Source organism: Equus przewalskii, chromosome 9 (assembly GCF_037783145.1).
Source record: "Equus przewalskii isolate Varuska chromosome 9, EquPr2, whole genome shotgun sequence".
Lineage (NCBI taxonomy): Eukaryota > Metazoa > Chordata > Mammalia > Perissodactyla > Equidae > Equus > Equus przewalskii.
Window position 1 is genome coordinate 20,903,342 of NC_091839.1, and position 22,437 is coordinate 20,925,778.

The 22,437-nt window shown below is 43.7% G+C and overlaps 1 protein-coding gene across 2 annotated transcripts; it reads left to right on the forward strand.

Moving 5' to 3' along the window:
- The first annotated feature begins 7,644 nt into the window (after positions 1-7,644).
- LOC103554201 (N-formyl peptide receptor 2-like) lies at positions 7,645-21,517 on the forward strand. 2 transcript variants are annotated; one of them, XM_008525158.2, is made up of 2 exons: positions 7,645-7,961; positions 17,355-21,517. In XM_008525158.2, exon 2 carries the CDS (start codon positions 17,366-17,368, stop codon positions 18,419-18,421), a length of 1,056 nt encoding a protein of 351 aa, XP_008523380.1. In that variant the 5' UTR covers positions 7,645-7,961; positions 17,355-17,365; the 3' UTR covers positions 18,422-21,517. The 2 variants fall into 2 exon arrangements, with proteins under 2 accessions (XP_008523380.1, XP_008523379.1); XM_008525157.2 differs by lacking the exon at positions 7,645-7,961 and adding an exon at positions 11,245-11,625.
- The last annotated feature ends 920 nt before the right edge of the window (positions 21,518-22,437 follow it).

A 22,437-nucleotide genomic window follows, 5' to 3' on the forward strand; every position in this document is an offset into this window, starting at 1 on the left:
CCTACCAGATGAGAAAAGGAAATAACGCTGCCGTGGTGTTCTGTCCATCGATTGCCAGTACCTGGGCTGTGGGTTTTCAACCTGGAACTCACCCTGGCCGACACTCCTCTGATCCCTGTGATGAGTTCCAAATGCCGAAATTGGGGCTCAGAGAGAAGCAGGAATGTGCCCCAGAGGACACAACCAAAAACAGGCTCCACCGTCTGTTCTCGTCATCACATATCCAGACGTTCTGCAAACTGGTCTGTGGGCACCAGGGCATCTGAATCATCTGTGTGTGTTTGTTAAAACTACAGGTTACTGGGTCCTACCCCCAGTATGTGAGCTCAGGGCCCCTCAAATGACTTGAACACATGTCCCAGATGATTCTTGTGCACTGGTATGTTTGACAACCATCTGACTAGGAAAAACTGCCTCCCAAAGTGAAATTACATTTTCCAGGCTCCTACTTTGTGCCTGGCATTGATCTGTGTGCTTTCTCTCACTTAACACCTTGGAAGACATTAAGGAAAGTATTATAATCCCCTTTTTACAGGTAGGGAAACTAAGATCTTGATATATTCAATGTCACACAGACAGCTGGAGGTACCAGGAATGGAACCCTGATTTAAATGAGCTCCCAACTCATTCATTGGTAATTTGTTATTTCTAGGAAATATTCACACAAGATAGCTTTCTATGCCTGTTGTTGAGTTGCTTCCTTCACTTGCTCACTCATCCATTCATCAGTCGTTGTTACTGGGGCCTCCTCTGTGGCAGAGAATGGCACGGCAGCAAGTTGGAAGGACCACTATTCTAATCGCATCTCTGGCAACCGGCACTGTGAGTTTGGGAAAGTGACTTGATCTCTCATAGCCTCAGTTTCCCTCTTCTCACACCATTTCAGAGCGGGTAGCCGCCCAAAGATACGTTCAAGTCTTAATTCCTGGTACCTGTGAATGTGACCTTACTTGGAAAAAGGGTCTTTCCAGAGGTGATGAAGTTACAGATTTCAAGATATGACCACCCCACCTAAATTCAATGACAGGTGTCCTCGTAAGAGTGAGGCCGAGGGAGATTATTGAACAGTCGCCACAGAGGAGAAGGTGATGTGAGGAGAGAGACAGAAACTGGAGTGATGCATCTGTAAGCCAAGAGCATTAGCTTTCTAGGGCTTCTGTCTGAAGTGCCACAAACTTGATGGCTTCACAAAATTTTTATCATCTCACAGATCTTGAGGCTAGAAGTCAGGCTTTCACCAGGCTGTGAATCCGAGGGCTGTGAATCTGTTCCAGCCCTCTTCTCTAGCTTCTGGTGGTTCACTGACAACCTTTGGTGTCCTTTGCCTTGCAGAAGCATCACCCCAATCTCATCTTCACCTGACATTCTCCTTGTGTGTGTGTCTGTGTCCGATTTTCCCCTCTTCATAGGAACACCCAGTCTTATTGGGTTGGGACCCATCCTACTCCATATGACCTCATCTTAACGTAAATAATTACATCTGCAACAACCCACTGTCCAAATGAGGTCGCATTCTGAGATACTGGGGAGTTAGGACTCCAACTTAGGACTTTGGGGGGGGACACAATTCAATCCATAACACCAAGGATTGTGGGCAGCCACCAGAAGATAGGAGGAGGCATAGAAGAGATCTCCCTGAGAGCCTCCAGAAGGAAGCAACCCTCCTGACACCTTGATTTCAGACTTCTGGCCTCCAGAGCTGTGAGAGAATACATCTCCGTGCTTTTCAGTCACCCAGTTTGTGGTAATGAGTAATAGCAGCCCTAGCAAACTGATACACCAGCCCAGTGCCCAGCACACGCAAGCATGCAATAAACCAGGTGCTGGTCTCTGGCCTGGAGAAGTTCACGGGAACCTTCCTCTTCTAAGGTGCATGGGACCAGAATAGGTCACAAGTGTGGAAATTAACAAAAGAAACCTTAACTAAATTTGAGTCAGGAAGGCCTCTAGGGGGAGCTCTCAGGCCCTATCACACGGTCAATTACACCGAGCAGAAAGAGATAGATGCATGCATCTTGGACAGGAAGTTGAACTACTTTACCACTAAAGGAAGACTTGTCTGTCCACTGGGCATCAGCTCAGCCAATGAGAAGCCGTTGCCACCCTGAACTGTTACTTTCCCCCAATGGACTCTTCTTCAGAACAGCCCCTCCCTACTCCTACTTAGCGTCTATAAAGCCAGCTCCACTTCTTTGTTGGATTTGCCTGTGGTTTGCCATAGTATGTGCATCCTGAATTGCAATTCTTATGGCTAGTCCCACATAAACTCATTTTGAGGCTTTTCAAGTCAACGCAAGGAAGGTGTTCCCTCTCCCGCCTTCTCAGGTCCAAGGATTTCACAGTAAAGTCTAATGAATGATTCCCATTCTGTTGACTGCCAAAGCGATCTGCAATGAGGAAGGAAGACCATGAGGACTGGAAAGGGTTAGGTATGACACAATGGGCCTTGTCATTGTGGTCTGCATCTCAGAGGACAGAGAAAGCAGAGAAGAGCAGGCCTGTCTCCAGGAGGTGGACGTGGCCATAATGTTGATGGTGGTTATGATATATACCAAGCCTTGGGCTACCCACTCCATATTCATTAGCTCTAACCAAAAGATCACCCTCAGATAGTTATGATAGCTCCTGTGTTAAAGAAGAGAAAACTGAGGTTCAAAATGGGAAGTGATTTGTTTAAGTTCACACAAATAGTGTCAGAGCTGTGATTTGAACATGACTCTTACAGAATCCTAAACACATGTGCTTTCTGCACAACCAGCTTTCCAGGAAAAAAAACACCCTTCAATATGTCTGTATATAAATACGTAGATTTGTGATGTTTTACTGACTATGAAAGGTATGTAGCACACAGTTTACAAATAATAATACATCACTCAATACTCTTTATTGTAAATTTCATACAACTATAATTTCAGGGCGACTTGCTATTTCTTGCAAAACCCAGTATCAGTTTTTACAATTCTGCCACCAACAGTAATATCACAATATCAGACCCTCTTTCTGATATTTTTGTTTATGTTAATGAGAGAGACAAAAGGGAAATGAAGAAGGTGTGTCTTGGAACTCCATTTGCTCATGAAAATGGAGAAAAGTAATTAGGAAGTGAAGAATTTTTTAATTTATTACCTTTGTTTTGAATGTCAATTAATTGTAATTGTATATGATTGACTTCCAATAATGGCTCATAATAGTCCTCATGTTTTAACAATTGTCCCTTGGGGAGCTCATATGAACCATCTCAACACATCGCTGGTGGTATTCCCACTCATATGTGTGGGGGACAGACATGGGGCCTCCACCATGTCAGACTCCCAGAAATCATGGTCCCTGGCTACTCTGAGGCGTGGGAGACTGAGGCCATGTCCAGCCCATGGAAATATTATTGACTATGGGGGAATTTGTCAATGGCAGCTTCTCTGCCTCCAGCACTGTCAGATGCTTCAGGTCACTGAGGATTGTGCTTGGAACACAGCTACTTCTGTCTGCACTGAGGGTGTTTCTCCCAGCCTCCCCTCTGTGTCTCCAGATGTGTGGATAGAGGCTGGGGTGTGGAAAGATAAGAAATGATTTTCACTGTCTCTACTGAGCCCTGTGTCAACTTACCTCGTCTTGTTCAGCTGCAGAAAATTCTGAAACTCACCCTTTTCCTTTCTGTGCCAGGAAAGTGCTCTCTTCCTCCCTGCCTCTTCCCTCTGTCCCTCCCTCCCTCCTTTCTCTCTTCCTTTCTCCTTCCCTCCATCCTTTCTTTCTCCTTCCTTTGCTTCTCTCTCCATCTCTCACCTCTCTCTCTATCTCTTTCCTTCCCCATCCTTCTCTTCTCTCTCCTTCTGCTCCTCCCTCCTTTTTCCTCTCTCAGTAAAATTTTTACTGAAGTTTAAATACATACAGAACGTTACATATATAATAAATGTACCATCAAAAAATGTTCACAATGTTAACACACCTGTGTAGCCGGCCCCCAGATCAGGAAGCCGAACATCCCCACCAGCCCCATCCCAGTCACCCTACATGCACACAAGGATCCGCACTGTCCTGACTCTAATCAGCAATGGTTAGTTCCCCGGTTTAAAAACCTCATGTAAATGGAACCATACAGTGTGTCCTGCTTCATGCCTGGTTTCTTTTGCTCAACACTGTGTCTGTGAGATGCATCCACAGTTGTGCACGAGGTTATCATTTGCTCATTCTCATTCCTGTAGGGTTAGAATCTCACTGTGTGAATACACTCTGACTCTTCTCACTGTGCAGACAAGCCTGTTCAGGAGGGATTGTTAATAGGCCATTTCAAAAATGAGAAAACAGAGGTTCAAAGATTCAGGAGTCTGGGGCCCTGGCACTCCCTCTTAGTCACCCAAGAACTGCGGTTCTCAGTTCTCTACCTCTCGGATCTGTTTCTAATCTGCCCAAAGCCTTTCAAGCTTTGGTGATTTCCAAAGGAACAGGGCTGAGGGACAAGAAGGGGAACCAGACCTGGGGCAGCTTGAGTAACAGGAACCTGACTCGCTCCCAATTTCCAAACAGCCAAGGATGTGAGGCCACGATGCCTGTGTTAGCACCATTAGGGGGAAGCTGGAATCCCCCAGAAACCTAAATATCCAACCTTGATCTCCTTCCATTGCATCACCTCCATGCTCCTACCATCATGCAGCGCTCAGCACGTTGGGGGTTGAATTGTGACCTTCTGGCCAAGGACATACAGATCTCTTGTAGGTTTTAAAGGTTACTTGCACATGCCAATGGCTGTCTCCTAAACACATTTGTCAAAAGCAGAAAGAAATTTGGAAAATAAGAGATCATGAGGATGATCATTCCTTCCTGTTTTGTGGGGCCTATGTGCCAGGCTCTATGGCCAGAACAGAGGCAAACAGGACCCAGAACAACCTTAAGCTCAGAGTGTAGTGGGGGAGGAAGGAGGGAGGCCCTCAGTCAGACTAGAGCCACACAGGCCAAGACGTTCACCACTAGCCACATGCAGCTATTTCGGTTTAAATGAATTAAAATTGAATTTATAATCTAGCTCCTCCACTGGTTATTTAGACTCTGAGCCGGATACACTGCTGCCATGAAAAAGGGTGCAGCCAATGAGGAAGAAAGTGAGGAATGGCTGTTGGCAGGTACAGTGGTCGATTCTGACACCAGTGCCCATGCCTGGGTTTCCCCCACACCAAGCAGGGTCTGAGACCAGGTGGGTGTCCTCTAATTCAACTCAATTCTGACACTATCTACCTGGGGATAGCATCAGTCACCACAGGTCAAGGGCTCAATCCCACAAGACTGCCGTCCACTTCAGATGCCAATCACAAGTCCAGCCTGATACCTGTGCTTCTGGCAGACTGGCTATAAATCAGAGGTTCCCATGACCCCCTCTTTGGGTTCAATAAATTTGCTAGGGTGGCTCAGAGGATTCAGGAAAACAGTTTACTCACTAGATTACTGGTTTATTACTAAGGATATTAAAGGATATGAATCAACAGCCACATGAAGAGATGCGTAGGGCGAGGTCCTGAACAAAGGAGCTTCTGACCTCGTGGAATTTGGGGTCCAGCATGGCGGCATGTGGAAGTGTTCTGGTTCACCAACCTGTAAGCTCTCCAAACCCTGTCCTGGGTTTTTATGAAGGCTTCATTACATTGGCGGGATTGATTAAATCATTAGCCATTGGTGATTGAACTCAATCTCCAAGCACTCCCCTCTCCCTGGAGGTCCCACCCTCTAATCCTATGGTTGGTTCCTCTGGTGACTAGCCTTCCTCCTTAGGTGCCTTCCAAAAGTCACATCATTAACACAACAAAAGATAAGAAAATTCTAAGGGTTTTAGGAGCTCCCTGCCAGGAACTGGGATGAACATCAAATATATATTTCTTAAAATAAATCGCAGTATCTCAGATGCTCCCACAGATGCTCCTTTAAATAAGGCAGATTACTTAGCCAAAGAAGACAATTTTTGTACCCTCTGAGAGAAAATACTGGGCAAAAGGTGTAGAGAGAACACAGGCAGTCCCACAAAAACCTGCACAAACATGTTCACAGCAGCACTCTCCACAACAGCCAGAAGGTGGAGATAACCAAAACGTCCACCAACAGATGAACAGAGAAACAAAGTGTGGTCCATCCATACTACGGAATATTATTCAGCCATAAAAAAGAATGAAGTTCTGTCACCTGCTACAACATGGATGAAGCTTGAAAAGTGAAAGAAGCCAGACACAAAAGGTCATGTGTTGTATGATTCCATTTAGATGAAATATCCACAATAGGGAAATTCACAGAGACAGAAACCAACTTAGTTTCCAGGGACTGGGGAATGCAAAGTTGCTGCTTGATGGGTACAGAGTTTCTGTTTGGGGTGAAGAAAAAGTTCTGGAACTAGACGGTGGTGATGGTTGCACTGCAATGTGAATGTACTTAAAGCCACTGAATTATGTGCTTAAAATGGTTAACATGGCAAATATTGTGCTATGTGTGTTTTATCACAATTTTTATAAAGAAAAAGAAGAAGGCGGCGTATGGACATCAGAAAATTGATGGGAGACAGCTTCCGTGACTCGTTGTCAGGCAGTCGTGGGCTAAGGGTTTCTTCCTCCTATGACCCTCTTCCTGAGGGCTGCAAGGTATACAACTTCTCCAGCCCAGACTCTGCCCCTCTCTCTCAGGGGGCACGAAAGCCTCTTTTCTTCTGCCTTTGTGAGAGATCAGGGACAATATCTGGTTAGTTTTCAAAGTGAGGCAAAATGGATCAGTGGGTGACACCAGATAGGGTGGAATCAAGTAATCACACATTGTGGATTCTGTGCTTGAGGAAGTCAGAGCAGGAGACCCCATTTCCACTCTTGTCTCTGTGGTTATCTCCACCAGATGAATAGGACGCACTTTTCCATCCACTGGGTGGCTCAGTACTCTTGGGGTTGAAAAAGCACATGACAGTGTTCTGTCTAAATGCCTGCTGGGTGTGAGATTTGATTAGATTCAGTATGCAGACCACAAGCCAGGCTCTTGCAAAGAGCTTTTCTTCCCTTCTAACCCTTGCAGCATCCTTCTTAAATGGTTGTCGTGAGGAGGAAGTATGTAAATACCAGAAAGCATGGGGCAGTGAGTGACACACAGTGCATAGTGAGTTACGTTAGTTTATTATTATTATTATTATCATCATACCCATTTTACGGATGAGGAAACTGAGACTTAGAGCATTTAAGTTAATTGCCTAAAGTCACCCAACAGCTCAGGCTGTCAGATTCCAGCAAAGGTCTCTCTGCCCCTGCCCTGCCATCCTGCCTCCACGGCTGAGCTGTCTAACACAGCAGCCACTCACAATGTCAGGCTTTGGGGAACTTGAAATCCGGCTAGGTCTATTTGGGAAGGGACGTAAGAGGAAAATACTCATCAGAACTCAAAGACTTAGGATAAGAAAACTAATGTGACATATCACAGTAATAATTTTTATATTGACTACAGATTGAAATGATAATAATTTAGTTATGGAAGATTAAGTAAGATATTTTATAAAGATGAACTTTACTTGTTTCTTCTTACTTTTTCACAGTGCCTGTCAGACAATTTGAAGGTCCATGCGTGGTTCGCATTTCTCCGGAACTTCGATGCTCTACAGTCTCAGAAACAACCTGGAGGGGTTTTCCCACGCCACCCACCATCCAACCACAGAGACACCCTGAGAGCTATTTGTCCTCAAGAATCTTTAAGGCAACCATTTGAAAAGACTGATGCAATGAATCAGGAAGATTCTGCAATGACAGGAGGGGACACACCAGAGAGGAAAAGCTGTGCAATTGTGACTCCACCAAGGTTTGAGGGTGGGGGAGAAAACCTGTGGTCTGCAACCTGTGACCTACGTGGCAGTCACTGTAACACATTCTTACCTTTTTGACTCTGATCTCAACAAGCTCCGAATTGGCTAAGCATCATCATTACCTTGTGACAGAAGAAGAAACTTGGGCTTTAAGAGGGTAAGTGACTGGCCTAAGGTCTAAGGGTGAAATTCTTGAGGGAGTAGAGCTGAGCCCTGCTGATGGGTCCCAAGGAACATCCAGGACCAGTCTCTTCATGTGGAGGCACACCACTGCTCTGGAAATCTACGCTTCCCTGTTACATTCATCTTCCCATGATCCTAATAATTATTTTGCTCCTTCTGCTTTCTCCTCAAGGCCCAGAACCTCCTCTCCCATCCCCTCTCAGCTGATGTCCTTGCCTCACACTCCACCAAATCCACCCTACTGTCTGCTCCTGCTCCACCGCTCTCTGCCTTTGCCTCTCCGACAAGAGAACAAGCAGCTCTGCCCAAGACCTGTCCCCTGTCGTCCTCTGAATCCTGGCCCCCTCACTTTCTCAAGAACTTCCTTCCCTCACTGATCCCTTCTCGCTCCTGCAGCATCAATATTTTCCCTCCACTCCATCACTCCCAGTAGCAGCCCAATATGGTCTAGAACTTCTTCTTTTTCTTTTTAAATTTATCCTTCAAGTCCACATCCTTCTTTAGTTCCCAACCAAATCCTTGGTTCTCTGTCACAGCACCACCTCCTGACAGAGTTGAGTATGTTTGCTGTGCTCATTTCTTCACCTTACATTTCTCTACAGCTCACTCCAAAGAGTCTTTTGTCCCCACCATGCTATGGAGCATACCCTTCTCTAGCTCCCCAGCCCCCAGGGATGCATTTCTCACCTGGACTTTCCACAGACTGTGGGCTTGCTCAGGACGGTTCCAAGTCCTGGTCTCCTGAGGAGAGTGACTCTGGACTAATGGTCTTAGCAGAAGATACCCGAAAGGGCAGGAAAGGGATAAATGAGCTGAAACCAATTGAGGAACAGGAAACCAGGCCTCCTGTTCTTCTCAGTGGCCACAGGAATACACTCATATGGCACTTGTTTTAACAGCATTTGGGGAGTAGACTGGGCCCTTTTAGAAACTCAAGTGTGTATGGATTCTTTTCCTCAACCTCCATCCTCTGTGGGATGCCAAAGTTCAACTCCCTCAACATCAGGGGTCTAGGAATCTGAGTAGCTCTTCAACAACTTCACCTGGATCTCTGGCAACATTCTCCACCCTAAGATCTCTGCCTCCAATTGGGACATTCTCAAATCCATCCCTTTGCTGGACATTAGGACAGGTTTTTTTCCCGGAAGCACACACGTGACAAGTCCCTCTCTTGCTTAAATGGCTTTTCATGTTCTGAAGGAGAAATTCCAAGTCCTTCTTGTGGCATTCAAGACCCTCTGAGAGATGGCCCTGCCACCCTCTACAGACTTGCCTATTGCTCTCTGCCTCACCATCTCTGCTCCAACAACCAAATGAAACCTATTTCTTGGCCTCCTTCCTGTGCATTTTCCCTCCCCTCTGCCTGCAAAGCAATTTTCTATCTCCTCTTTACCTTAGGCTCTAAGACTCAGCCTAGATGTTACCTCTTTCAGGAAGTGACCCTAGACCCTGTCAGTCTCAGTTGGCTCTTCCTTTTGGGGGATCCCATAATGACCCAGGCATCACTCCATCACTACATATACCCCCACTCCACCTTTCTAAGCACTGCACTCTCATCTCTCCATCCAACTGGTCAACATTTCCAGGGCAGAACCCATGACTGATTAACCTCTATGTCCCTATGAGCCAGCATGGGAGCACTTCTGTGGAGGCTATAGCTATATAATACCTCCCACCCTTATTCTTTCATAAGTGAAGTCCATTATATTCAGGTACAATTTACCTCCATCCTCAGCCAATCAGGGAAACCTCATTATTATTATTATTATTATTTTGCCAAGGATTGGACTAGAGATGGTTCTGTCACTCAGTTCTGCCAATAAAAGGTAAGAAGAGGTCCCATAGAGACTCTACAAAAGATTTCTTTGTTTTATAAAATGAGAGAGGCATGTGAATGAAGTCAATTTTTCTGCCCATCCTCATCCTTCTGGCTTGGGAGGTTATGTGGCTGTGATATCTGAAGCAAGGGCAGCCATCTTGTAGTCATGTTCAAGAAGCCCTTGGAAGAAACCAATAAATGGTGGAGTGGAAGGAGTAAATTAAACTCAATTCTTGTTCAGACTCAGAACGTACCTCCTCCCAAATTTCTTAAAATAATAAATTTCTTCATGGTTTAAGCAGTTCACAGATTTGCTATAACTTATACCTGAAAACATCCTTTGTCACAGTGATTTGGGGAGAACAAAGAAAGTAGTTCTCTGTATCTCCTTCTCTTGGACATTTTTTTTCTGGCTTTCCCCTTTTCTCCATGGTTATATCCACTAGGTTTGAGAATAACTCTATAGAACATTCTGATGGTGCTTAAAACCTCAGAAGGGGCCTATAATCTCAGATATTGGCCCACAAATTAGCTCCTTCCGGAGAAGGTTAGGGGATTAATTTTGGTGACTGTGTTGGGTGAAGGGTGCTCTCTCATTCATCTCTTGTACCTCTCTCTGTGTTCTTGGTTACTGTTTCTTCTAGCATCACTGTGATATAATAAGGAATATATTTGGTCTTTGTCCCTATTTTATGGCAGAAGGCTCCTAAAACTCTTGCAATATCCTAAGCAAAGTTTTTTTTTTATTATTCATAAGAGCCCTTTTTGATCACACCAGAGTTTATGTTAATGAGGTTACTTAGAGTCCTGTCCCTAGATAGCCTCAGAAAGACCAGGGGTTACAGATTTTCAGCCCCACCCCCTGACCGCTGGGGAAGAGAGATGGGAGGAGGGCTGGAGATTTAGCTCTACAAAAATTCTTAAACATTGAGATTTGGTGAGCTTCTGGGTTGGTGAACCCATCAAGATGTTGAGAGATGGTACACCCAGCGAGGACATGGAAGCTTTGTGCACAAACCTCCTCCCATACCTTGCCCTATGCATTTCTTACATTTGACTGTTCTCGACTTGTATCTTTTATATAGTAAAGTGGTAAACATAAGTAAATTGCTTTCCTGAGTTCCGTGAGTCATTCTAGCAAATTATTGAACCTGAGGAGGGGGTCATAGGAACCGCTGACTTATAGCTGGTCAGGCAGAAGTGTAGGTAGCCACCTGGGACTTGCAAGTGGCATCTGTAGTGGGGGTAGTCTTGTGGGATGAGCCCTTTAACTCGTGGGATGTGATGCTAGCTCCAGATAGATACTGTCAGAATTGAATTCAATTGTAGGACACCCAGGTGGGGTCCACAGGGAATTGGAGCATTGCTTGGCATAGAAAAAACCCACACATTGGTGTCAGAGAGTCATGTGAGTAGAGAAAAAAGTTTTTGTTTAACCATCATCTCTGTATTTTATTACCTGTCTCGAATTCTTCTCACTTCAGTAATTGTTTCTTTCATTTTCCTGAATCTCTGAAGGAGAAAAGGCATGGACACCCGATTCTTTGACCCTTGGTATTCAGAGGACTGACCTCCTGTCTCCCCAGAGTGTTGGAGCTGAGGGGAATGTTCAGGCATTAAGTTTCTAAGGAGAGTTATGCTGTCAACAACTCCAGGGTGCTTTTTGGAAATTGCAAGATTCTGAGTTTCTGTCCTGATTGGTTCCAGCTCCATTGTCCCTCCCTCTTGTCCTTCAATAAACCATTTGCAGAAGCCCTTCCACCTACATTGCTCAGCAAGAAGCCAGGAACCAGCCACAGGAAAAGGATCTCAGCTGGTGGTAAGGTGGTGGGAGCTGACAATTTAAAAATTATTTGGACATCTCCTATGTGGCCGATGCCTCCTAAACTCTAGAGCTGGGCTACCCAATATAATATGCACTTGCCACTTATGGCCATTGACCTGAGATGTGCTGTAAGTGTAAAATGCAGTTAGGATCTTCAAAGACTTAGCATGAAAAAAGAATATAAAATATCTCATTGATAATTCTTATATTGGTTCCATGTTCAAAGGATATTCCTTTTGATCTGTTAGGTTAAATAAAATGTGTTATTAAAATTCATTAATATATTATTAAAAATAATTTCTTTTACTTTGTAAAAGAAAATTATAAGTCACATATATGTAACTCACATTGTGGCTTGCCTTGATGGCTCGCATTTATGTGTCTATTGGACAGCATTACTCTAGAGATGTAGTGTTGAAAGAACTTGATTGTCTTGTGGAGCTTATATCCCGATGTGGATGGTATTTAGAGCAGAAAATAAGTGAATGTATAAACCAACAAGAAAAGTGTCTGGTGAGATGGCCTGTGCTTGGGGGCAGCTGATTTGTGTTATGGGTCAGGCTGGACCTCTCTGAGGATGAAATATCTAAGATGAGATATGAATATTCAGAAAGAGCCAGATGTGGGAAGCCTGAGAGGAAATGCATTGTAGGCAGAGGAACAGAGGACACAAAAGCCCTGAGATGGCAATGAGCTTGGCGTGTTCAAGGAATCGAAGGAACTCAGAGTGGATGGAGCACAGTATGTGAGGGGAGAGTGGATGTGTGAGGTATGAGGAACAGACTGGGCGGATCCAGGAATGCTTAGCAAACTTGAATTAGGAATTTGGAAGCCATTGAGGGTGTTGAGCAGAATAATGTCAGGATCTGATTTGTGTTTTTGAAAGACCATTTGGCTTCTGTCAGAAAGCATGGGGGGGAGGGGGCAGCATCAGGAGCAGGAACAAGCTATTTGCAAGGTTAGTGCAAATATGCAGGTCAGATGAGGCCATGGATAAGGGAGATGGTGATCGACACAATTCCGGGTGTGGATTCAGTTGCTCTGTAGATAGAATCAACAGGCTCAGATTGGACGGGGTGGTGAGGGAAAGGAAAATCGAGGGTGAGTTTCAGATTTGGAGCTTTAACAACTGAATGTTTAAGCTCCAAATAGATACAGATACCGGGAGAGAGGCAGACTTGGGAGGATGGAACAATTTAGAGTTTGTTTTGGGCAATGTTAGGTTTGGGGTGACTCTGGGATTCCCGTGGGGAGATGTCAAGAATTCAGTTGGTTATACCAGGCTAGAGCTCTGGGGAGAAGCCAAGGCTGATGGTTTAGATCAGAAGTTATCAGTATGATGTTACAACCCATGAGATTGTATAGAGGATGGGGGGGCAGTTACAAGCCCTAGGATGCCTCAAAATTTAGAGTTAAATTTGGAGGCAATAAAGCTAGGAACTGGATTGAGGAGAGGTGACCAAATACGCTATAAAAACAACCAAAATTGTGTTGTGTGTACATTTTATCATCTCAAAGCATAAGAAAAATCTGTCTCAAGAAGGAGGAAGGGGTCAAGTGGGTGCTATGTCACTGACATATCAGGATAAGAACTGGAGGCAGCATAGAGGCCATGAGCATCCTTAAGGAGAGCACATTCCGTGGAGTGCTGAGAATCAAAGTCAATGTCGAGTGTGTTTAGGAGAAAAATATGAGGTTAAGAAGTGGAGACACTCCCTTCTAAAGTTTGGCTGTGAATCTTCTTCACAGAAAGGATTCTCTTGGAGAAATAGAGCCGAAGCCAGAAACGAATAAAGGCCAAGGATGGCTTCCTTTTGAAGGGAGGAGATATGATAACGTTTATGTGACAGTGAGAATGATCGAGTGGAAAGAAAATCCTGGAAGAATTTTGGCAGAAAAGAAAAGGAATGCTTGGAGGAAAATTCTTGGGAAGATGAGAGAGAGAGGGATCCAGAGCAAACATGGGGAGGGGGCAGCCTTTGGAATGACCAAGAACTCTTTATTCACTGTAACAGGTGCAGATAGATTGGACGGTTTGGGTGAGAGAAGGCTAAGAAGTTCACAACTAATTGTTATGATTTTCTCATTAAAATACGAGGTAGGGGCATGAGCTGAGTCAGGATGGGAGAAGAAGTTAGGAAGTCTGAGGAGAAAGCAGAACTGAAAGCATTATTTCGAAGCATGGAAATGCAAACATGCCGGAGAAGAGGATCAGCTAACAAGGAAGTGCTGAGTTTCCATCTGAAATCTGTGGTCGTAAATCCAGAGAGCCCCTTAATAATTGTGACATTGGGCAACCCACTTCCCTTGTGAGAGTCATGGTTTCCTCTTGTAACACACAATGACGATACTTATGCGAAAACAACGATGTTGTAATTGGAGATAATAAAATGTACAGTGACTGGCACATATTTGGGGTTCACCAAATAGCAGCCACCATAGTCCATGCGAGTGTCATGTATGGTCACAGGTTCTCTCCCCAGTGCTGCAACAAGGATGGGCCCATAATTTTACAACTTTGTCCTACTGTCCTTTCCCCAGCTGTCATTGCACAATCGTCTTTCCTTGTGTATAAAAATTTTTAAAGCAATGATTTAGAGATTAGTGAGTGCATCCTATCTTCTGAGCACCTTCTAGGGTGTTCAGTGGGCGAGTGGAGAGAAACAGACTCAGTTGAGGAGGTATGGGGTGGGAGAGAGTTAAGAGCACAATTCTGGTGGAATCGGTCTGATTGATCTCAAATTCTGGCTCTACCTCTTCCTCACTGGGGGCATTAAACAATGAATATAACCTGCTGAAGTCTTAACTTCCTCTTCTGTACAATGGCCATACTAATTGTGTAACTAATATTATTCCATATTTACAATGCTGCAGAGTATGCTCGATGCTTTACGCATATTAACACGTGCAAACCTCAGGGACCTTATGAGATGAGTCGTGATGAGGTGGAAGAGAAGCTCTTGGCATATGGAAAAGGTTCATACGTAGTACTACTACTGTTTCAAGCATTGTTCTTGACCTGAACTTGAGCTTCTATAATGCGTGGCCCCAGGACAAGGCACAGAGCCTGGTGAGGATCGAGAGTTCCTATTTGTTAAAGAGTCATTCGGTCCTGCCTAAAAGATTTCCATGTCTGTTCTCATTAATCCTCACCTAAACCTCAGTCTTCACCACAAAATCACCCCCATTCTGCAGAGGAGGAAAGTGAAGTTGGAAGAGATGTCACTGACCAAGAACCCAGTGGGCAGGTGTCAGAGATGAGATTAGAATACAGATTGACCAAACTCCAGAGCCCAGCACTCCTTACACTGTAACAGTGACTCTCAACTGGGGGTGAGGGAAAGCCCTCCAGGGGACATTTGACAGTGTCTGTAGACACTTTTGGTTGTCACGACTGGAGCGAGGGGGTACTACTGGCATCTGGTAGATAGAGGCCAGGGATGCTGCCAAACATCCTACAGTTTAAGGGATGATCCCCAACAACAAAGGATGGTTAGCTTCAAACGTCAATGGTACTGAGGTTGAAAAATCCTGCACTACATCAAGAAGGTCCCATAGAAGACTTTGGTGGAAGTGACTGGTGAAGACAGGCAGAAAGAAAAGGAAGGGAAAAAAGAGGAGGGAGGGAGGGAGGCAAATCAACATCCTGGATTGTGATCATCTCCACGTAATCTTGGGGGAACCCCTTGAAAAGGCAGCGCTTTAGAGAAGCAAAGACAGTGGCTCTAGAATTGGTTAAACCTGGTTTTCAAAGCTTGCTGCCTCCACTGACTGGCTGGGCTTGATGTTGAACAAACTACTGAAACCCCTGGGACATGGTTTCCCCCTCATAAAAGATGGACGACGGGCAGGCTCCATGGCCAAGTGGTTAAGTTTGCGTGCTCTGCTGCGGTGGCTCAGGGTTTTGTCAGTTCGGATTCTGGGCACGGACATGGCACCACTCATCAAGCCATGCTGAGGTGGTGTCCCACATGCCACAACTAGAAGGACCCACAACTATATACAAGAATATGCAACCATGTACCGGGGAGCTTTGCAGAGAAAAAGTAAAAAATTAAAAAATCTTTTTAAAAAAAGATGGAAGATAATGGATACCCTAGAACAGATTTATGGCTATTAAATTTGAGCACGTGCTCAGTAACAGCTATTTCTCTTAAGGAGGCAGAATACCCTAGGGTAAGATGATTCCCAAATTTTTGAGGCCATAGAAAATCACCCTAGATTTTGTCCAAAGAGATTTTAGGGTGAGGTTCATGAATGTGCATTTTAACAACCACCCTGGATGTTTCGACATAGCTAAAAGACCACAGTATGAGGAAATTTGGGCAAGTGGCATGGACATGGGGGTCACATAGACCTCTGGGTTGAATTTGGATGCAATAGTTATAGATGTGACCTGATCCAGAGGCAGACACTACAATGTTTTGGATTCTCATTCTTAAGAGCAAAGTAATCTATTCCAGAATCTCCCCAGGATATCTTCCCATAGTGTTATTGTCCAGGATTTAGTCATGTGCCCATTGCTAAAACAATCTCTTGCAAAGCAAAGGAGATTCCAGCTACTAGTGAGACAAATCACGATTTGCCTCCAAAGATGGAGCAAGGGACATCTTCCCTGATGGGTGAGTAACAAAACTGTGGTTTGGTAGCAGAGAAGAATAAGGGAATGGATGTTGGGTGGGCAACCAGGAACATTGCTCACAACCAGCAATACACAGTTGTGTAGTGGAGAAAAAGACTTGGAAGTCAGATCAAGCAGGATTGAAGTCCTTCCTCTACCACCAACTATTTAAATGACCTTTGGCGGTTTTCATAACTGCTCTGAACAAGTATGAATTTATTCTTATAAAAACCAGAAATAATGAACATTATAGAGTTGTTATGTAGATCAAACTGAATCCCTGTATATAGCAATTAACACAATGCATGGTCTCTAATAAGAGCCCCACCAATATTATTAACAAAACTTACTACTCTCATACTCTTGTCCCACAGAATGCTAAAGCTGTACAATGGGTGAAAATTCTTTGCCCCCCAGATAGAGGAGAGCACCGTAAGAGAGACGATGAAAAACACAAGGTTGAAGGTAGAGACAGAACCCCCTTCATGACTTCCTCTAGCACAGAATCACAAGATGTAACATATTACTACACATTACCAGTAACTGTTAAAGAGCCTCTTCAACTTTAAACTCAAACTGAACTCTAAGACTTTAACTTAAAGACTAACCAAACAATAGGTCAAGGGTCCTCAGAGTGGGGAGGACAGGAGCTGGGAGTCTGGGAGAACCTGGAGCTGAAAGAGGCTGCACAGCTTGCCAGCGTCCATGCACTGAGTCATGGGTGGAAGAAGATGTGAACCTGCTCACTCTGAGTCTGGTGCTTCCCTTACTCTGCTGAAGCTGCCCGCCATCAATTTTCTGTTGTCTATGCACCTTCAGTTCAGTATTCTGCTGGCGGACAGGATCCTTGTAATCCTCTTGGTTAAGTAATCAGCATGTTAGGTTGAATGCATATTACTAATTATGGAAATATGCAGAACTATCCTTTCCCTAAGGAACAGCCAACAGGGCATCAATTTTATAGTATGACTGGCCACAAGGTTCAGTACAGTGGGTATCCTGATTGGAGTGGGAACTACAGTGGAAGTTGATGTTGGCCATGAATAGGGATGCTGTAAGATGGCTCCACAGCTAAGAAATGGTCATTTTTGAAATGTTTCAGGTGTCAGCAAGATGGAAACCAACTTCTCCGTCCCTCTGAATGGATCCAATGTGAGGCCCCATCAGCCTCCTGGCTACGCTGTTGTGAATATCCTCTCATTGGTGGTGCTTGGGATCACTTTTGTCCTCGGAATCCTGGGCAATGGGCTTGTGATCTGGGTGGCTGGATTCCGGATGGCACGCACAGTCACCACCCTCTGTTACCTGAACTTGGCCATAGCTGACTTCTCTTTCACTACTACCATTCCCTTCCTCATGGTCTCAATGGCCATGGGAAAACAATGGCCTTTTGGCTGGTTCCTATGCAAGTTAGTTCACATCGTGGTGGACATCAACCTGTTTGGGAGTGTCTTCCTAATTGCTTTCATTGCTCTAGACCGCTGTATTTGTGTCCTGCATCCAATCTGGGCCCAAAACCACCGCACTGTAGGTCTGGCTACAAAACTGATCATGGGACCCTGGATTCTTGCTCTAATCCTCACCTCACAAATTTTCCTCTTCTTCACTACAAAAAGTGATGGGAAAGGGAATACACTCTGTACTTTCAGCTTCGAATCCTGGGGTAACACCACTGATGAGAAGAGGAAGATAACCGTCACCGTGTTGACAGTCAGAGGGATCATCCGGTTTATCATTGGCTTCAGTATGCCGATGTCCATCGTCGCAATCTGCTATGGCCTCATTGCTGCCAAGATGCACAAAAAAGGCATGATTAAATCCAGCCACCCCTTACGGGTCCTCACTGCTGTTGTGGCTTCTTTCTTTCTCTGTTGGTTCCCCTTTCAACTGTTTGCCCTTCTTGGCACAGTCTGGATCAAAGAAATATATTTTGAAGGTAAGCACAAAATCATTATTCTCCTTATTAACCTAACGAGCTCCCTGGCCTTCTTCAACAGCTGCCTCAACCCAATACTCTATGTCTTCGTGGGTCGAGACTTCCGAAAGAAACTGATCCACTCCCTGCCAGCCAGTCTGGAGAGGGCCCTGAGTGAGGACTCAGCCCAGACCAGTGACACAATAACCAAATCTTCTTCATCCCCTGCAGAAGTCCAGTTACAGGCAATGTGAGGAGGTCTGGGGGACATTTTTGAGATCTGCCTGCCCCTACCATGCTCCCAGTTGCAGCTTCATTTCCCTTGGATCATCCTGAGCCACTCATCTTGAATAATGCTTTGGGGCCCCCTGATGTGGGGGGAAGAAGGACATAAGGGTAGCATTCTTGTCATTTTGGGGTTTTGGACCTCAGCCTATAACCCGGTGTAAGCAGAGGTGGGAAAATAAAACAAAAGAAAGAGTGATGGGGAATTTGTAAAGCTTAGCTGAGAGAGTCAATTAAGGGGAAAACTTTATTATTTCATCATTAAATACGATGTTGCCTGTAGCGTTTATTTAAAACCTATTTTTCATAAGACTACGCAAGTTTACTCTTTCTACCTCATTAAAGCTTTTCTTTTTTTATAATTGTGAATGGTTATTGGATTGTATCTAATGCATTTTCTGCATATATTAAGGATGATTATATTATTTTTATCTTCTTATTTATATCATCAAAATTACACTGATTAATTTTTGAATGTTAAATTACCCTGCATTCCTAGAATAAATCAAGCTTGGTCATGACATATTTTACGTATTTATAAATTAATCTCACTAGATTGTTTGGAATTTCTGCAGTTATGTTTATGCAATGATTAGTCTGTTATTTTGCTTTCCTCTAATGTCCTTGTCAGGTTTTACATCAAACTTATAATGGCCTCCTGAAAGGAGTCAGGAAGGGACTCCTCTCATTCTATTCCCTGGTGTTACATCTGTTATAAATGTTTAGAGAAATTCTCCAGTGAAGCCTATTGGGTCTCAGGTTTTGTTTCTGGGAAGGTTTTAATGGCAAGTTCAATTTCTTTAAGAGTTATTGGACTATTCAGATTTTCTATTTCCTCTTCTGTCAGTTTTGGTAAACTGTGACTTTCAAGGAATTTAGCCATTTCATCGAAACTGCCAAACTTATTGGCATGAAACAGTATAACTGTGTATAGCGCTTGTATGGTTTCCTTCATGTAATGAGAGTGTAAGCTGAGGGCAGGGATTTTGGTCTGTACTGTTCACTGATGGATCTCCATACCCCAAGTGTAAAATAGTGCCTGACATGTGACAGAGTCTCAATAAATAGTTGTGGAATTAATGAATCAGTAACAATAATATCACTCAGGTGTCAAGTGAGAACCTTCAGTGTCTAGCTAAAATTATCTCTGACCCTTCTATCATGCCTTGGGCCACATCCAGTGAACTCTCACCCCCATGCCCACAATTTTTACAAATTCCCACGTGGTTTACATTTTATGAACACCTGTGGTTTGGGGTTTCTGCTAAAGTACTCTGGCTAACTGTTGCCTGATGACTTTGTTTTGAAATAAATCAGTCCACAATAGTACTGGGTTTTTTTCCTTGCTTTCTGCAAATAATCGCTCACCAATTGTCCTTCAGCGCATGACATGTTTTCCTGATGTTCTGACAAAAGAAAGAACTCAAAATAAATATTAGTCTTGTTTTCAAAAGCCCTTCACCCACCCCACTACCTTACTCAGTCATTCTTCTCCCTTTCCCTCTTGTCACTGCTAAAGTCTTTGCAATTCCAATGCAGAGCAGCTTACCCATCTCATCTGCATCCTTGACTCCTAGAAATGCTTTCCAGTTCCCAAGAAATGTATACTCTTTAATGCCTAACTAAGGCGTGGCCATAGAAAATAAGGAACAAGAAAGAAATGCAAGAGGGCAAAGCCAGGAGCCATGAAGGACAGTGTACATCCTGCAGATAGAGAACCAGTGCTTCCAACTGGCTAAGAAACTTCCTCCACTGGCAGGGCAGGGAGTTCTTACTATTCCTGCCCACCGGCCTTGGTTAATTGCAATAGAATAGTGCTGGCTACATCCTCTCCTTTTTTCTTTTCTTCATTGGGAGTTTTCACTGTGGGTGCCCACTTCCCATTGCATCATTGTATATTGGGTCTCTGGAAGCTGAGGATTCTTTTAAGTTTATGGACTGCTCACCACAAAGAAACACTTCTAGAAACTATTGAGTCAGAAACTCCAAAATAAAATTTTGTGGCCGTCAACCTTGAGAAGGATGGGACTACTTCAGTTTGTGGGGAGGAGTATGCAGGGATGTTGAGTAGACACAGGGGTAGGATGTGGTAAGAACTGACAGCTTCCTACTCAATGTTCATCCCTTTCTTTCATTAACAGAAGTGGGTGGAAACTCATCCACCTAAAACAATACTTTCTCAGCCATCATTCCAGCTACACATGAGTAAATTCTAAGCAATAAGATGCAACAGTTGTCTCTCATCGGTACGTAACCAGCTTCCTCATTCTTTGTAATACTTGCATTGTATTCCATTGGGTGGATACAACAGAATTTATTTAATCAGTCACATATTAACGAACATTTAAATTGTTTCTAATCTTGTGCTGTTACCAATGCATAACTGTGCACACACATGTCCCTTTGTGTGTGTGTGGGTTTATCTGTAGAGTAAATTAGAAGATAACATAATTTAGTTGACTTGCCTGCTCTTATCTATTGCTAGGGTTAAAGGCCCATTGCTAATCTCTCTTAGGAAGACACCTTTTCCTGGTGCATATATAGAAGCCTGATCAGGCTGCCCAGGAAAGATCAATGCAATCAAGAAATTACTGTAAGTTTGTTTGGGTGTAGTAGTGGTATTGGGACTATTGTTTTTAAAGCCCTTATCTGTTAGAGACACAAACTGAAGCAATTTATGATGGAATGTTTGAAACTTGCTTTAAAACATTCCAGAGTAGAAAAAAGAAAGGGGAAGAAAAATGCAATAACCTTGGCCAACTATTTATAAGTAGTGAAGCTAGTGATTTATTATACTATTTTCTTTTGTTTTGTGTATTCTTGAAATTCCTGTTAAGACTTTTTTTTTAAAGGCTGTCTTATACCCAGCAATCCCACATACCTTGAATTATATATATTCATGTTCAGCAGCATATGATTTCACAAATGTTCATTGCAGAATTATTTGTGGTAGCCCAAACTGTAAAGAACTGTAAAGCCCAAAGTTCATCAACAATAGAATGAAAAAATTGTAGGATATTCAGACAGTAAATTATTATTCAGCAATAAACTTTTTTAAAAAGCTACATCTACGTGGATGAATCTCAGATATCGTGATGAGGAAATAATAGAAGACAGAGTATGTACAGCTTGATTCCATTTATATTAAAAATAATTTTGGTTGACAAAATTAAACTGTACAGTTTAGGGATACAAAACTATGTAGTAAAACTATAAAGGGAAGTGATGAACTGATTACCGTAATAGTCCAGACAGCGGTCATAGTTGGACGGAAGGAAAGAAGATGATGGGGAAAAGTGCTCTGTGACTGGTGCCTTGTGGAATGCTGACAGTGATCTATGTCTTGAATTGCTGGGGGTCCATAGGTGTTTCTTTAATAAAAACGTATTGATATTCATGTTTATCTTCTATTCTTTTTTTCCCCCTTAGGTCTGTTATATTCCACATTTTAAAAGTAAAAAAAACTATCAATCAAATTTAGGTGCCTTTTCCTTTATACCAGGAAAGCTTCATAGCTTCTGGATTCAGGCTGCTTGAAGTAGGGCAACCCATTCATATAGACACTGCAGTTCTCTAAATCTGGACTTATGAGGACAGGGAAAGCTGAAAGAGTCAAAAGGCGGCATCAGTAAGCAAGCCTGGCATGACCAGCTTTGGGGTCCTTCTATTGGTCTCAAGTGCTGATGAAAACAAACTCATTGGAAAGCAGGCTCCACCTTGTGACTGGGACAGCACACAGCAGGGAAATGGAAGTCCTGCTTCACCCTCAGTTCTATGACCTCACTGGGAGAGAACCCCTAGGAGCTTGGTTATTTTCCGTGAGCTCACGCAGAGGGAATGTCTAAGTGCATCCGAACAAGGAACTTTGCTTTTTAAATCCAGAAATTCCCCTTCATTCTAGAATGTACATTCCAGAGACCGGAGGGTCTGGAGATCTCTCCTGTATCTATTCCCCCCCAACAGTTCCCACTGCTACTAGATAAGC

Bases quoted from the DNA above. Each gene is read 5' to 3' on its own strand.
- LOC103554201 (XM_008525158.2), top strand. From the start codon at position 17,366: ATGGAAACCAACTTCTCCGTCCCTCTGAATGGATCCAATGTGAGGCCC.